This window comes from Carettochelys insculpta, chromosome 14, assembly GCF_033958435.1.
Source record: "Carettochelys insculpta isolate YL-2023 chromosome 14, ASM3395843v1, whole genome shotgun sequence".
Classification (NCBI taxonomy): domain Eukaryota; kingdom Metazoa; phylum Chordata; order Testudines; family Carettochelyidae; genus Carettochelys; species Carettochelys insculpta.
This window is the reverse complement of record NC_134150.1, coordinates 35038024-35052608: the sequence shown is the minus strand read 5'-3', so window position 1 is coordinate 35052608 and position 14585 is coordinate 35038024. Positions and strand designations below refer to the sequence as shown.

The following is a 14585-nucleotide window of genomic DNA, read 5'->3' as shown; positions in this document are numbered from 1 at the left end:
TGAATCATACTATTCTGGAGTAATCTTAAAACAAAAAACACATTATTATTCAACAGGTGACACATTAGCTATTATACAGTACTTGTCATTAGATCTCTGTGGTGAACTTTAACTCAATTATAAAGCAGCCAGCCACCATTCTGCTATGGATGCTATCTAAACTTGGTCATTATATAGCACATATTTCCTAGCTTCCACTTCATAATAATTTGAAAATGAAAATAGCGTGTAGATACTCTCAGAAAGATTTCCATATGTATTAGATATCATTTTGAAACAATGACTTGCTTACTTTGTTTCTGCTTCTGTTCAAAGGATGCCATTCTTGGAGTTTGGCTCTTAAGAGCTGGATCTTTGCCTTGCTTAGAAATACAAACTGTCTGCCAATGTGTTAACTTTGCTCTCGTACATCTTACTAACAGCTACTTGAAAGGAAAAAGACCACGATACATTAGGGCTGCTAAATCTACACATTACATAAAAATTAAAATACAAGATGGTAATTCCCTGCTAATAGTTTGGAATTTGTAAACTGACGAGAGCATCATAATTGGAAAACATGGATATTAATGAGTTACCAGAGAAAACTATTATTTCAGATCTTTATGAATGTTCATTACCATAGCACCCGAAAGAAGAAAGCAGGACAGTTTAGCCAATCTTTATAGCATCCGTAAGATTAAGTAATGTGAGTGAAAAATCATCGTTTTTTTAAAACAGTAAAACAACATGAAGATGATCATGCTACTTTGCATATGTGAGAAGGCAGTCACAGCTGGACAACTGAGATTTTGGGAGGCTATGGGGATGGAGAATGACACAATAATGGAGAAAAGGAACTCAGATGAGGAATTCAGCAAAGGTCATGACATACAGTCAACGCTGTAGAGTGCAAACAGGCACAAGAAATTTGGCATGTCTACACAGAAGAAACAAACCCACAGCTAGCCCATGAGAGCTGACCCGAGCTCCAGTGAGCACAGAAGTCTACACAGCAATGAAACAGCCCCAAAGCTGGAATCAGCCAGCATAGGGCAGCTTTGGGTTTTTCTTTGATGTGTAGACATACCCACGGAGGCCAAGAACTTAGCAAGGTTTTTAAACAGGCTACATACAGTCAACTCTTTCATATCCAGCAGCCCCATATTCAAATATTCTGGATAATAGAGGTATACCTAGCAATGCATAACACCAAAGAAAAACAAGATTAGATATTAAACAAAAATATATGCAGACTACTTTATTTACTAACAACCATGGCATTGTACACTGTAAATGTACACTATTTATTTGCATTTACTTTCACTATACTGTACTTATGGAAAATATAACTTTTACTTATTGTTAAAATGCCGGTTATTAGAGTTTCAGATGATCGAATGCCAGGTATGAAAGAGTTTGCTGTATCTGCAAAGATAGGGACAGTTGCAGTGGAAAGGATAAAAGTAGAAGGTATATAAACCCGCATGCCTTGCAAATAATGACAGCCTTGAATTCTGATTAGGAACAGATTTGACTCAGATTATTTCAGAACTGTACACTACAGGGCTTCTTGTATTTTGAGATCCAGCTTCCCATACTTCCAAAGACATACCAGACACTGTAAACTGATGGTCTGGTTGAGGATGATGATTCTGATGTAGTGACAGCCTGTAGAAGGAGAGTTGAATTGAGGAGATGTTACAGTGGAAGAAACAAGAAGTCTGAACCCAATAAGGAGCTATAAGAGAGTTCCATTTTACTATATGTTAGGCTGCTTCTATCAGTGGTGGCATGGTAATGAGGCAATTCAAAGCAAGGTAATGAGGCACTAATATGCCTATTCAGCACCTCATTAGCATAATGGCAGCTGTGTGAATTTCAAAATGCAGACTTTGATTGGCAGATTGACAGTATACATGGGGGCAGCTTCAAAATAAGCTCCCCACTTTGACATGCCTTTACTCTGATCTAGTTCTGTGGGAGTAAGGGAAAGTCAAAGTGGCACACTTATTCTGAAGCCCACATCTACACGGTCTATCTGCAATTCTAAGTCTACACTTTGAAATTAGTGTAGTAGCAGTTATGCTAATGAGACACTGAATAGGCATACTAGTGCCTCATTACCATGCCACCTCCAACAGGAATGCATAGAAGCAGCCTTAGTTTCTCAACTTTGAATGCCCTTGTCCAAATAAAGAAAAGAGTACCTTAATGTAGACATACAACAGGCCACCGAAAAATTCCATTTTATTAATTCAACACACTCTGCATATGGATCTTCGCCAGTTCCAGGGTTCTTCATGCTTAAGGACTCCAGCAATAAATCTCTTTTTGGAACTGACTTGTGTTTGGCATGAAAGATGACTAATTACTAGATACTCATAGCAACCTCTCCCTTTAGTCTTACCACTTTTTGTATTAAAGAAAAATGGTTTAGAGCCACAAAGGAATTTAGACATCTAGGTCCAAAATTTAGTTCCTTAAAACTTTGCTCAGGGGACATCCAATAGCCTGCCCGCACAATTATAGTCCCTTGGGTACCTAAATTTTTGCCAATGGGGTTTTTGTTTAGCCCTCTTTTAACAAGTCCCTAATTAACATACTCTTACAAAGCCCTTCTCAGAAACATTGAGTTTCTGGACTCTATTTGTGAGATATGGTAATCCAAATGAAAGTTGGAAAATTTTTCAGAAAGTCCAATTTGGATACTTTTTAAACACTGTGCTAGAAAATTTAACTTCATTTAAATCAATACAATTTTTTCAGGACTTCACTGGGGCCAGGATGTCCCCCTATTACTTTTGAGATTTATTCCTAACTTCATAGCACAATTTTCCCTAAAGTTGTTATATGTGCAATTTCAGAGAGATTGGTAAAGAATACTGAAGTTGCACTGAAACTGAGCTTCCCATAAGATCTCTGAAACACAATCATATTGGAGCATTTATTAGCACTGTATGCTGTAGTTTGTGTGTACAGAATTAAAAAGTAGCTAAGCTGAAAAGAAGGGCGAAAGTTCAACTGTGAAATGAGGGTAAGCATAGAAATTTCAGTCTCTAAAGTTAGTTTTATTAGTACATTGGAAGAAAATAAAGGCTTGAACCAAGTGTACTTCCGCAACACTAACTATAGCAGTATTGTCATTAAAGGACTTTATTGTTCAGGTCACACACTCATGCAGTTAATGAGACTGTTTTCAAACAGAAAAGGTTATGAAACATCTATAGGAACTTTTAATACCTGCAGACAGAAATTGAACAAATGGAAATTTGAACAAACAAAAGCAGTGAGAAGATTCCAGAATTCATTAGGAAAAAACCACTTGTATTGCTCTAAGGCAATGACACTGTGGCTGCTGTATTACTTTCCTAATTGAAACCTTACATAAATTCAACTGGTTTTGAATAGCACTTGGTTATTAACTCCACTGTTAAGCAATGCTTAGAACTAAATGTATACAATGAGTAAGATACTTTAATCATGTCTTCTCACAGACTTCACAACAACAATCCAAAAGGCTGTAAATCAGTAGTACTTAGAACAGAAAGAAGCACAGGATTAATAATAAGACACAGATCCTCTCACATTTGGATCTCCCATTCAAATCCAGTCCAGCTAAACGCTGACAGAGAAAGGTTAACGTCCTAAGGCTGTTTATTGTTAATAATGTATACAGTTCTCCGTTGATTTCGGTGGAAGTTGCATCCTGGGCAACCTCCATGTAAACTGAATTTCATGTAAATGAGGGGAGGCAGGCAGCTTAGGGTAGTGGGGGGGAGCCACATGGCCCCTGATTTCTCACAGCTGGGGGCACACAGAAACTGCACCACAAGCAGCTGTGTCCCCATTGTCTGTCAGGGATGGCGGCCTGACTCACGGCTGCTGCCCTTGACAGGAGTGGAGTGGTTTCCCGCTCCCGTCATGGGCAGCAGTCGCGTTAACCCGAGACACGTGCAACTTGACTGCACATATCCCAAGGGTTTCCTGTATTACAGCAGCGCCTGCAGGCCAAAATAGAATAGGGCCACATTTTACAACGCACTGTACAAACAGAAGGGTCACCAGTCCCAGCCCCTCAAAGCTTGCAGTATAAACAGAAGTGACAGACACATGGTATGGGAACCTGTACAACAAAAGGAGCGTGAACTGTGTAAAGGCAGCAAACATCTTGTTAGTTTCAGGGCTTGTTTTATTTAAGTGACTCCATGAGATGAACTAGTCTCAGATTTTTTTACTGGAGAAGTTTGCACATGACCAAAAATAAACTACAGTATATGTTTGCCCGAGTCTGGGGTTTCCATGACTCTGGGGTTAGAGCTAAATTTTAAATAAATTGAAAAATAGTGTGCTTATTTTTACATATACTGGATTATTGTACTGAAGACAAACCAGATAGATTAGAGCAGAAGTAAGATGTGGTAATAGATACATTACTAAATAAGATTATTTAGTAATAGCATCAAGTGCACACATTTATCACAGATAAGCGGAACAGCTTGAAAACCAAAGAAAAAACATGCCCATATAGCTGAAAGTTTAAATTTCATTTTAAATACAACACTTAAGCATTCAAAGCACTGGCTGTACAAAATGTCTTATTTTATCTATAAAGGAGTTGAGAAACATTTTCTTTGTTCACAATAATCCTCACAGAAATAAACAGCATGGTTTACCACAAAACAAATGATTTGATCCTGTACGAATCATTTTAAGTCTCCTAGGCTATGTCTTCACTGCAGGCAATTCAGGTGCTTGACATGCAGATCAGCCTACAACAGGTGTGAGCTGCCATAATACACATTTCAAATCAATAACCTGAAGTGGGTCTTACTCATGAAAGCTCATTGCCTAACAAATGTGTTAGCCTCCAAGGTGTTACAGAACCACTTGTTATTTCAAATCAAGTTATTTACTGCAACCTCAGTACTACACTCACTGGCGTGTTGCTATGATTCTGGGTCATATCCCATGTGCTGCAGGCAGTGAGCTAGGCTGCAGTGTCATTCCCGCCCCCCCCGCCCCTCTAGTGAACTGTGGAAGAATTTGTCTATCCTTCTGGGTGCCTGGAACAGAGCTATCCCATCCACAGGATGAGGTGGGGTAGCCGCCCCTGTACCCACGCTTTTGTGGGCCCCACAGCAGCTGCCCTGGCAGTCCTATGGAGGCATGAATGAGGTGGTTTCTCACTGATCCTCTGACAGCAGGATCATCCAGTGCAGTTAAAGTGGGAGATGCTGAAGGAAAGGATGGAAGAGTCTGGCAAATACATGGCAACTCTGAACCTGCACAGACAGAAGGTCTACATGTGCTAGTTCCTATTGGCCTTTGTCTCCTTGAGGATGCCCATATTGGGATGCAAGTAAAGGAAATCTGCTCCTCCCACACACTCAACCCTGTCACTCGAGTTCAGGGATGCTTTAAGTCTGGGCTAGCTGGTCTGACTTGGGGTATAGGTTAGAGGTCAGGTGCCATTTTCTTTTGGGTTAGTAACTGGCCACTTTGCTCTGAGGACAAAGAATAAATTGCTTGAATGCTGATCGTCCTCCCATGCCGTCCCACAATTGCTTCCAGGCAGGGTCACCCCAAAGGGGTGGTGGGGATGGGGCAACCCTCCCCCAATCTTCAGTGTCCCAGTGTCCCCCCTCATTTGCTGCACTTGCCCCACTCCATAATGCCTCTGCCCCTCCCCTCACTGGACTGGCAGGGGATTACATGGGGAGGACATGGTAGTGGCGGATGGCAGCGGCAGGAAGGGGTAACCTCTCCTCTCAACCCCACTCACCCTGGGGCTCAAGTGGTAGCCTGCTCCATTTTGCCATGCCCTCCTGGCCCGCTGCATCTGTTTCTCTGTGGGCAGCGAAGGCCTCTTCCCCCTGCTGTAGAGAAGCATGGCTCAGTGGGGGCGGGCAGCTGCTGCTCATGCTGCATTGTGAGTGTAGAGGTGAGGGGGCCTGTGGGGAGGTGACCCCCTCCTGTTGCTTCTGCCACATGCCCCTGCCCTGCCTCAGGTAGTCCTCCCCCCTGCTTCTGTCCATAGGACTGCCAGGGCAGCTGCTGTGGGGCCCACAAAAGCATGGGTACAGGGGCGGCTACCCCACCTCATCCTGTGGATGGGATAGCTCTGTTCCAGGCACCCAGAAGGATAGACAAATTCTTCCACAGTTCACTAGTGGGGGGCGGGGGAGGGGGGAAATGACACTGCAGCCTAGCTCACTGCCTGCAGCACATGGGATATGACCCAGAATCATAGCAACACGCCAGTGAGTGTAGTACTGAGGTTGCAGTGAATAACTTGATTTGAAATAACAAGTGGTTCTGTAACACCTTGGAGGCTAACATGTGCTGAGTCACAGCTATCAGTCTCAGGCTGCTTCTACACATGCCACCACCCGTCAGAGGTGGCATAGTAACGAGGCAATTTAAAGCAGGCTAGTGAGGTGCCAATGTGCATATTCAGAACCTCATTAGCATAATGGCATCAACATGGATTCCGAAGTGCAGACTTCAAACTGCAGATTAACAGTGTAGATGGGGGCAGTTTTGAAATAAGTGCCCCACTTCGACATTCCCTTACTCCAATCTAGTTTTTGTGTGAATAAGAATGTCGAAGTAGGGTGCTTATTTTGAAGCTGCCCCCATCTTCACTGTCAATCTTTGAAATTCGTGTGGAAATTTGAGACTAGCTGTCTTAGTCGAAGCAGCTCTCAGAAATGCAGTGCCATTTAAAAACTAATTTGGTTTGCACAACTATAAACAGGATTATTGCTCACAGCAGTTACATATAAGTTAAAGATGAGATACAGATCGAAGCAGTAAAATCATTTTAATTTCACCACCCCTTTATGATGCATAGAGATGAGTTTAGATTAATTTCAATCTTTTTTTTGGTTTAATTTTGCCTTGCTTTTCAACATGCTCTCTCTCTCCCCCTCATTTTACCTTTAGATGTGAGCAGGCAATCCCCTGACCTGCCATGATTTATTTCTTCCCAAAGGAAAAACTAGTGAACTGTCAAGTTCTTCTGGACACTTTATTCTCTAATGCCAGTACCCAGTCTTACCAGTTTTGTTCAAGTAACGACCCTGAAAAGCCAAGGAGTCAGACTAGACTACCTAGACAAGAAAAGGAGAAGAGTATAGGAGTTAGGGAGAAAGATAGAGGTAGGCAGATTAGCAATATGGGTAAAATGTGGATGGGAGAATTCCAACTGTGTCTCAGAGTTATGTCTGGAGGGACTTGACACCTGTGTTATGATTGCTTATTTTGTGAATCCTCTTGGGCTTCCAATAAAGAGATGAGAAAGCTGAGAGAAACATGATAGTTGAGTGTTAATGTATGTCAAAGTTACTTTTAAATTAGCAAGTTCCTTTGTGAAGATGGAATTTGTGCTTGAGTAATCTTAACTCTTTCAGCAGGTTATCCAGGGATTCACTGAGCGTGTTCTCAAAATGCATTATTTTAAATGTTTTCTTCCATAATGTCTCAAATGTATCTTAAGATAATCGATAATTCGAGTCTTTTGGTTAAAAAAGGTATAGGCTTTTGAACTGCAAAAAACAGCCCACTTAATGTAAACAGATAATTGTTATGCTGGTTAAACCAGCTTTGTAAGAATATGACCTCTCTGAACCCCCCTCCACAGCCTACTAACTAACCTCAGTAAGGCATCAACTTCAAATCCTGCTGGAGACTATCTAAAATACTAATAAAAATGAGTGACCAAAGAAACATTGCCAGCTGAATAAGGTATGTAAACTACCAGGCCAAATCCACATTGCTCACACTGATTTCAAACATCTCTTTGATTTGTCTTTCACCACTGAACCTTCCTCCCTTAATGTTGATTATTTAGAAAAATGGGTGATATGCTTGTTCTTTCTTACATACCTCATTTGACCGTCACCTGACTTCTATACCCTCTCTCCTCTTATCTCAGTGGGTGCCATATGTATCTTTAGGCCATGTGCTCTTGAAGAGATCAGGCTATTAGCATTTAGGTTGAGTAGGTAGGGGGTAAGGTTTTAGTTCTGGGGTTTGTTTGAGTTTTTTTGGTCACTCGACTATCATGCAGACATGAAATATTACAGAAATGACCATGAAGTCAAATTTAAAAGTTATAAAGATGGTGGCTGTTTCATTCTGTGTGTTTTTATTTATAGCTAAGCCCGTTGAAGCTACAATGTAATATTTGAAAATACAGTACTATCTGATGTGTGCAGAGTTACCCTAAGTAAAGTAATACTGAAGGAAAACAATTTCTAGAAGGCTTTTTTTTTTTTTTTTTTACTTAACCCAAAGAAGACAGCATATCTTAGGACATGTCCACACTGCTCCAGAGTTTGCACCACAAGGGTGTAAAGCAGCAGGCGTCAAACACCCTCCCCCCACCCCCCGCCACTACCCATGTGGATGCAGCAGGGATGCACCAAAAGGTTCCTAGTGCACATAAACGTAGTCCTCTAGAAAGAGGACTACATTCATGTTAACATGAAGCATGTTGGTGTATACTACTATTCACATTTTGATAGTCTAAACTATGGGGAAGCAAAGACATGCCTTTAATTCTGCATATAGTCTCCTTTACACAATTAGTAAAATCCTGACACAGACAACATGTGATACACAGCATTGTTCCACGATGCTCATCTTCAGCATGTGTCGGTTCATGAGTAACAACTTTAAACTGTCTGTAAACTTGAACTAAATTAAACTGAAGTCCACAACCAAGTAGGATTGCTGATAAATTACAGTTCAAGCAACCACTGCATGTGTATTTCCCAGAAAGTACTCAACTATACCCACCATCTACATCTAGCCCAATCTATGCAGATCGTGACATTACTTACAGTCAGATACAACTGGAGTGGATCTAAGCAAGTACTCAAGCGTTAACAGAAGCTTGCCACCATTTGGGATTTATTTTAACAATACTTGGAGTCACACCACCTCTTCCAGTTCAAGAACATTAGACATCTGCCACCTAACAGGGGAGCAATCTTTTAAAATGGTGTAAAACAATTATGGAAATACCTTTTTAATTCTTGTACTCTCAGTCACACTCTGCCATGTAAATATCCAGCTATCAAAGGCTTTGTCATCACATCACTGAATTCGTTAGCTTTGACTACACTAGCAAAGGCTAAACCTGAAACCAGCGTAATCAGGGTGTTAAATGTGAGCATTTCAGAACAAATTGTTCAACATCAATTCAGAAATCATGATTGTGTTGATCATCATCTATCCTGTCCTACACAGTTTTGGTTGTACCTATTGCTGACACCCATCACCAGCAACGGATTATGGTATGTCCAGTGAGAGCCAAAGAACATTTCACTTTATTAAGGTAAGAGAACTACAAAAGTTTGTACGAAGAAAGAAGCAGTCCATTCAAATCTTAAAAAGTTAAAAATAGATGCATTTCAAAAACAGTATCTGCTGGAAGCTTATATATCACTAGAACTAAAACATCTGACATCACCTATGACACAAGCAAATGAATCAAGCCTTAAAAAAAATATTTAAATTAACGAGTCAGGATAATGGCTAGTTCACAAACTCTGGAAGAGCTAAACCATCACAAGAATTTATTAAAAGCAAGTAATCAATTCAAGAGTGCTGACTTTGTTTAGGGCATCTGACAGACAAACTCAGCATTTATAAAAATAAAATTACTTAGCATATGTGTATTTCTCAGAGAGCACTATGCAAAGTACAGAATACAATAAACCCTCGTTTTACATGGCACAATGTGACGCTGCCAGGCTGTCATCCTGCCGAGTTTCCCACAGCTGCAAGCAGCCAGACAGGCTAAGGGCCCCTTCCCATGCTTTCTGGGAAAGCAGCAGGAAGGCTTCTAGCTTGCCTAGCTAGCTGCCCCTGGGAGGCAGCTAGGCAGTCTAAACACCCTTTCCCCTGCCTGGTGCCCTGGGGAAGAAGCAGCTGCGGGCACCCCCAACCCTCTCCCAGGGCCCCAAACCCACCCTTAAGCCCTCTCCAACTTACATGAAATTCAAGGTATGTGAGGTTTGTGGAGAACACAACTCTCACGTAACTCGAGGGATTACTGTATCGAGAAAAACAAAAAACACATACTGAAAGTGTCCTTTACTTTTATAATCTCCATACCACTCAATATTAACTTGTGTTTTCCTGGACTGTTGGTTTAAATCATTCCCTTATCATTGCTTAAGTAGTTTGAAAGAGATGAAGTGAGTGAGGTTCTACCTTTTATTGGCTAATTTCTGTTGGTATGAAAGAAAAGATCTCCAGTTTACACAGAGCTCCTCTTCATGTCTGGGAAACGTATTCAGAGTGAAAGTAGTCTGGGACATTTTGGCCGTGTCTACACTAGCCCAAATCTTCGAAATCCCATTTCAAAGATTACTAATGAGGCACTGAAGTGCATATTCAGCACCTCATTAGCATGCCGTTGGCTGCGGCTCTTCAAAATTGCCGCCTTTTTGCTGCCGCACGGCTCGTCCAGATGGGGCCATTTTCAAAGGGACCCTGTCAACTTCAAAATCCCCTTATTCCTATCCTATTCCCCTTATTCCTATTCCTATTCCAGCAGGTAGGAATAAGGGGATTTCGAAGTTGACAGGGTCCTTCCAAAAAGGGCCCCCGTTTAGATGAGCTGCGTAACAATGAAAAGCAACAATTTTGAAGAGCCGCGGCCAGCAGCATGCTAATGAGACACTGAATATGCATTTCAGTGCCTTATTAGTAATCTTTGAAATGGCCATTTCGAAGATTTGGGCTCGTGTAGACATAGCCTTTGTGTTTAATAAATAACCGCAGAATAAGGACACGAGTTAATGCAATAGAATAACTGTTCCTCCAAAAGGCATTTCAGACCACTCTATGAACACTCAGATGTGTGTAAGTAAGCTTTTTTCATACACAGCAGCCCAGGGACTGGGAGGTTGCTGGATATGCAAATATTCTGTACAATAGAGAGGTATAGCAAGAAATGCATAACACTACAGAAAAACAAGATTAGATATTAATAAAACAAACATGTATGCAGAGTACTTCTTTTACCAACAGTATTGTACACTGTAAACTTATACTGTATTTGCAGTATTTATTTATATTTACTTTCACTATACTGTACTTATGGAAAAAAGTAACTAAAAATTTACTTATGGTTAAAATGAGATGAAAGAGTTTATTGTAATTCTAATGTGTGAATTGCAGAGCTGGTTGAAATTCTCTCTCAAATTGTATGTGTGTGTTTTACTCAAGAAATAGGGCAGCTCTTTCTTTGGGAGGGTAGAAGTACACACACACAGAAGAAACAAGCAGTCCTGTCAGAGGGGCAGCTGTGTTGGTCTGTAGGTTCACAAAAACAAGCAGTCCTGTAGCACCTCAAAGACTAACAATTATTTTATTCGCTCTTACCCATGAAAGCTCATTACCTAATAAAGTGTTAGTCTTTAAGGTGTTACAGGACTGCTTGTTTTTGTGAAGCTACAGACTAACACAGCTACCCGCCTGACACACTCAGGCTGGGTCTTCGAAGGGGGCATGGTAATCAGCCTGAGCTGAGAATACTAATGAAGTGCTGCAATGAATATGCAGCACCTTATTAGGCTAAATGTCTCCACAGCAACTTCTAAGTTGCAAATCTCGAAGCGCTGGCATGCCATGTAGCTGTGGGCACTTCGAAGTTGCGTGGGTACTTCAAAGTGCCCACAGCATGCTGATGCTTCAAAGTTTGCAATTTCGAAGTTGCCATGCGGAGAATTAGCCTAATGAGGTGCTACATATTCATCGCAGTACTTCATTAGTATTCTCCGCTGAGGCCGATTACCATGCCCCCTTCAAAGAAGGGAGCTAATGTAGACACAGCCTCAGAAAAGTATTTAAAGAGATTTCAATTTAATTGACAGCAGATCCATACAGAAGATTGCAAAACTTCCATCTCAGCTGCATACCGCCTGTCTCCAAAATGCCAACCTTCCCCCTTAAAAACAAAAGCTTTCTTTTGGTTTTTAGTTCTATGCCCACAAGTACGCAGAAAACCTAATTATTTCCCCCTGAATAAAGTCAGCAACAGAGGTGAAAGTAAGCGGGCAGCTCCAGCAAGGGAGCTATGGAGAGAGGTGGCAGGAACCTTGGCTGCGCTCAGACAGACCCTATAAGGATTTAAGTTACCGTCACCCCCCGGCCCACACGCTCAACGCAGGACGTGCCCCACCCTACATTCCCCAAACACCCCCCATGTCTCTCCGCAGAGGGGCTCGTGCGGGCCAGAAAAGCCCCTGCCCGCTTCGCAGCGGAGGGGGAACGCAGAGCCGTCCCGCCCGCCCTAGTGCCCAGGCCTTGCCAGGCTGCGGGGCGAGCGGCTCTCAGCCCAGGAGTCGGGCTGCGGAGTCAGGGCCGCGCTGCCCCCGGAGCCTGCTCGCTGCCCTCCCGCCCGGCCCCGCGCACCTGATGTAGGGGCTGGCGGCCGCCAGGATGTTCTTCTGCACGGGGATCTCCTCGCCCTCCAGCACCAGGTGCGCGTCGCAGAAGCGGCTCTCCTCGCGGAAGGAGCTGAGGGCCCGCAGCAGGCGGGCGGCGTGCTGGGGATCGCTCACCGCGCTCGGGCCCGACATGCCGCCGCCGCGGAGACCGGCTCCGGCTCGCTGCGGGTTCGCCCGGCTGCCACTGTCGCTTCCCGCTCCGGCTGGCCAATGCGCGCTGCTCGGCTGCCGGCTCCCGCCCTCACTGCCCCGGCCTCATCGCGCCCGGCCTGGCTCGCAGCTGACATCATCTCCCTGCGCGGCCCGGCCCGGCCCGGCCCCGCCCTGCCGTGCCTGGCGGGTGGAGCCGGGGGCGGCGAAGCGGACGCCGCCTGGTCCTCCCGCCCCTCCCTTCTCAGCAGCACAGGGCGTGGCTACGCCGCGTCCCTTCCCCCACAGCCCCTTCGGGCCCCGGCTGCGCGACGGGGCAGGGCGAACGAGGCGCCAGCCCTCTTGTTTGGTCGGGCCGATGCCGCGCAGGCTCCAGGCCGCCTGAGGCGGAAGGGCTGCGCAGTGCGGTCTGGGCGGGAGAGGGGCCGCCCGGCCCTGCTGCAGTGGTTGTCACAGGAGCCTTTCTACCGCCGTGGCGCTGGGGACTGGAGTCCCTGCCCACGTTTAGCGCCGGCCGCTTAGGGTGAGGGTTACCGTGTGTGACCTTTCACAAAGAGGAGACCTCAGGTTGTATTCACGTGCTCCACATCCTGCCGCCTTTTGGGATTTCCTGTAGCAATCCGTGCAGGTGTAACTACCCCTTCGGGTACAAGGAGACCAGTAGACCTTTGGCTCCTGCTGACTGAGGAACAGGCCTTTTAAACCCATCGGTGGAAATCATCTTTAAATCTTTTAGGCTGTGACACACTGCTGTGTAAATATCCTGCCATCCAAGGTAATGTTATCACATAATTGAATTCCTATACCCCCTAGTACATGAATGCACGATGAGTTGGTAGATACAGATAGAGATGCACCCTCTGGGGTGTCTTCTTTTTTGAAAGTTCAGATATGGGGAACCTAGCTTAGGGACAGGGAAAACAGCAGCTGCATTCAAGACTCTAGATCCCATATAGGGCTTGTCTACACTCCCACCTTCCTCCGAAGGAAGGATAGTAATTAGGGTGTTGGGAGTTTACTAATGAAGTGCAGCACTTTATTAAGCAAAGGTTCCCCCCCCCACCCCCAGCAACTCCGAAGTTTTAAACTTCGAAGTATGGGCACACATCTAGCCGCAGCTCACCCACCAGTACTTCGTAGTGCTGGGGTGACTTCAAAGTCCCCTTAATCCTTTAAGCACTTCAAAGTACTGGCAGGTACACCGTGGCTAGACATGTGCCAGTACTTTGAAATTTAAAACTTTGGGAGTTGCCGTGGGGGTGAATATGCTTAATGAAGTGCTGCCTGTGCATGGCAGCACTTCATTAGTAAACTCCCAACACCCTAATTACCATCCTTCCTTCAAAGGAAGGTGGTAGCATAGACACAGCCATAGAGTTCACAAATATGTGCGAAGATGAAACTGCAGATCTTCGACATGAAGCGTGTGCTCTTGTATGGCGACGATGTGGCCTACTAAAAAGTCTTCATATCATAAGCTGCAGACATTCATAAACAGAGGCCTGAGTTACATCCTTTGCGTCAAATAACTTTGTCACAAACTGAAACAGAGGAGGACAAGAACCACTTGATGTTCACATCAAGAAAGTGGGGATGATTAGGCCACACTTTCAGAAAAAACATCGTCCAGGATAGTCTATCAAGCTTTCAAGTGGAACCCTCAAGGAAAGCATGAGAGCAAGACCTTGGACAATATGGAGAAGATCTGAGACTGAAAGACAATAAGTGGGGTACTCCTGGAGTTAGCTAGAAGTTTTGTCTTGAGACAGTAAAGTGGAGGAGACTTGTAGATGACCCATGCTCCATTTGGAGCACAAGGGTTAAGTAGCAGTAGTAACTTAGGCTGGAATAACTATCTTAATTGGGTAATGCATTATAGAGGCAGTTTTCCCACATTTGACATTCACATTTAACCATTACATGCTATTAATAAGGCTCATCCTGCCTGACAATTTGCTTCATTAGCAACTGGCCCTCCTAATGATA

The 14585-nt window shown here is 43.8% G+C and overlaps 1 protein-coding gene across 1 annotated transcript in view; it reads right to left on the bottom strand.

The window, feature by feature from the left end:
- Window positions 1–12697, bottom strand: part of GAN (gigaxonin) — a 61394-nt gene extending 48697 nt beyond the window's left edge. Inside the window, exon 1 of the mRNA XM_075008768.1 lies at window positions 12415–12697. Within this exon, the coding sequence (XP_074864869.1) occupies window positions 12415–12581 (167 nt within the window). The 5' untranslated portion in view covers window positions 12582–12697. The remainder of the gene's footprint in view (window positions 1–12414) is intronic.
- Between the last annotated feature and the right edge of the window lie 1888 nt (window positions 12698–14585).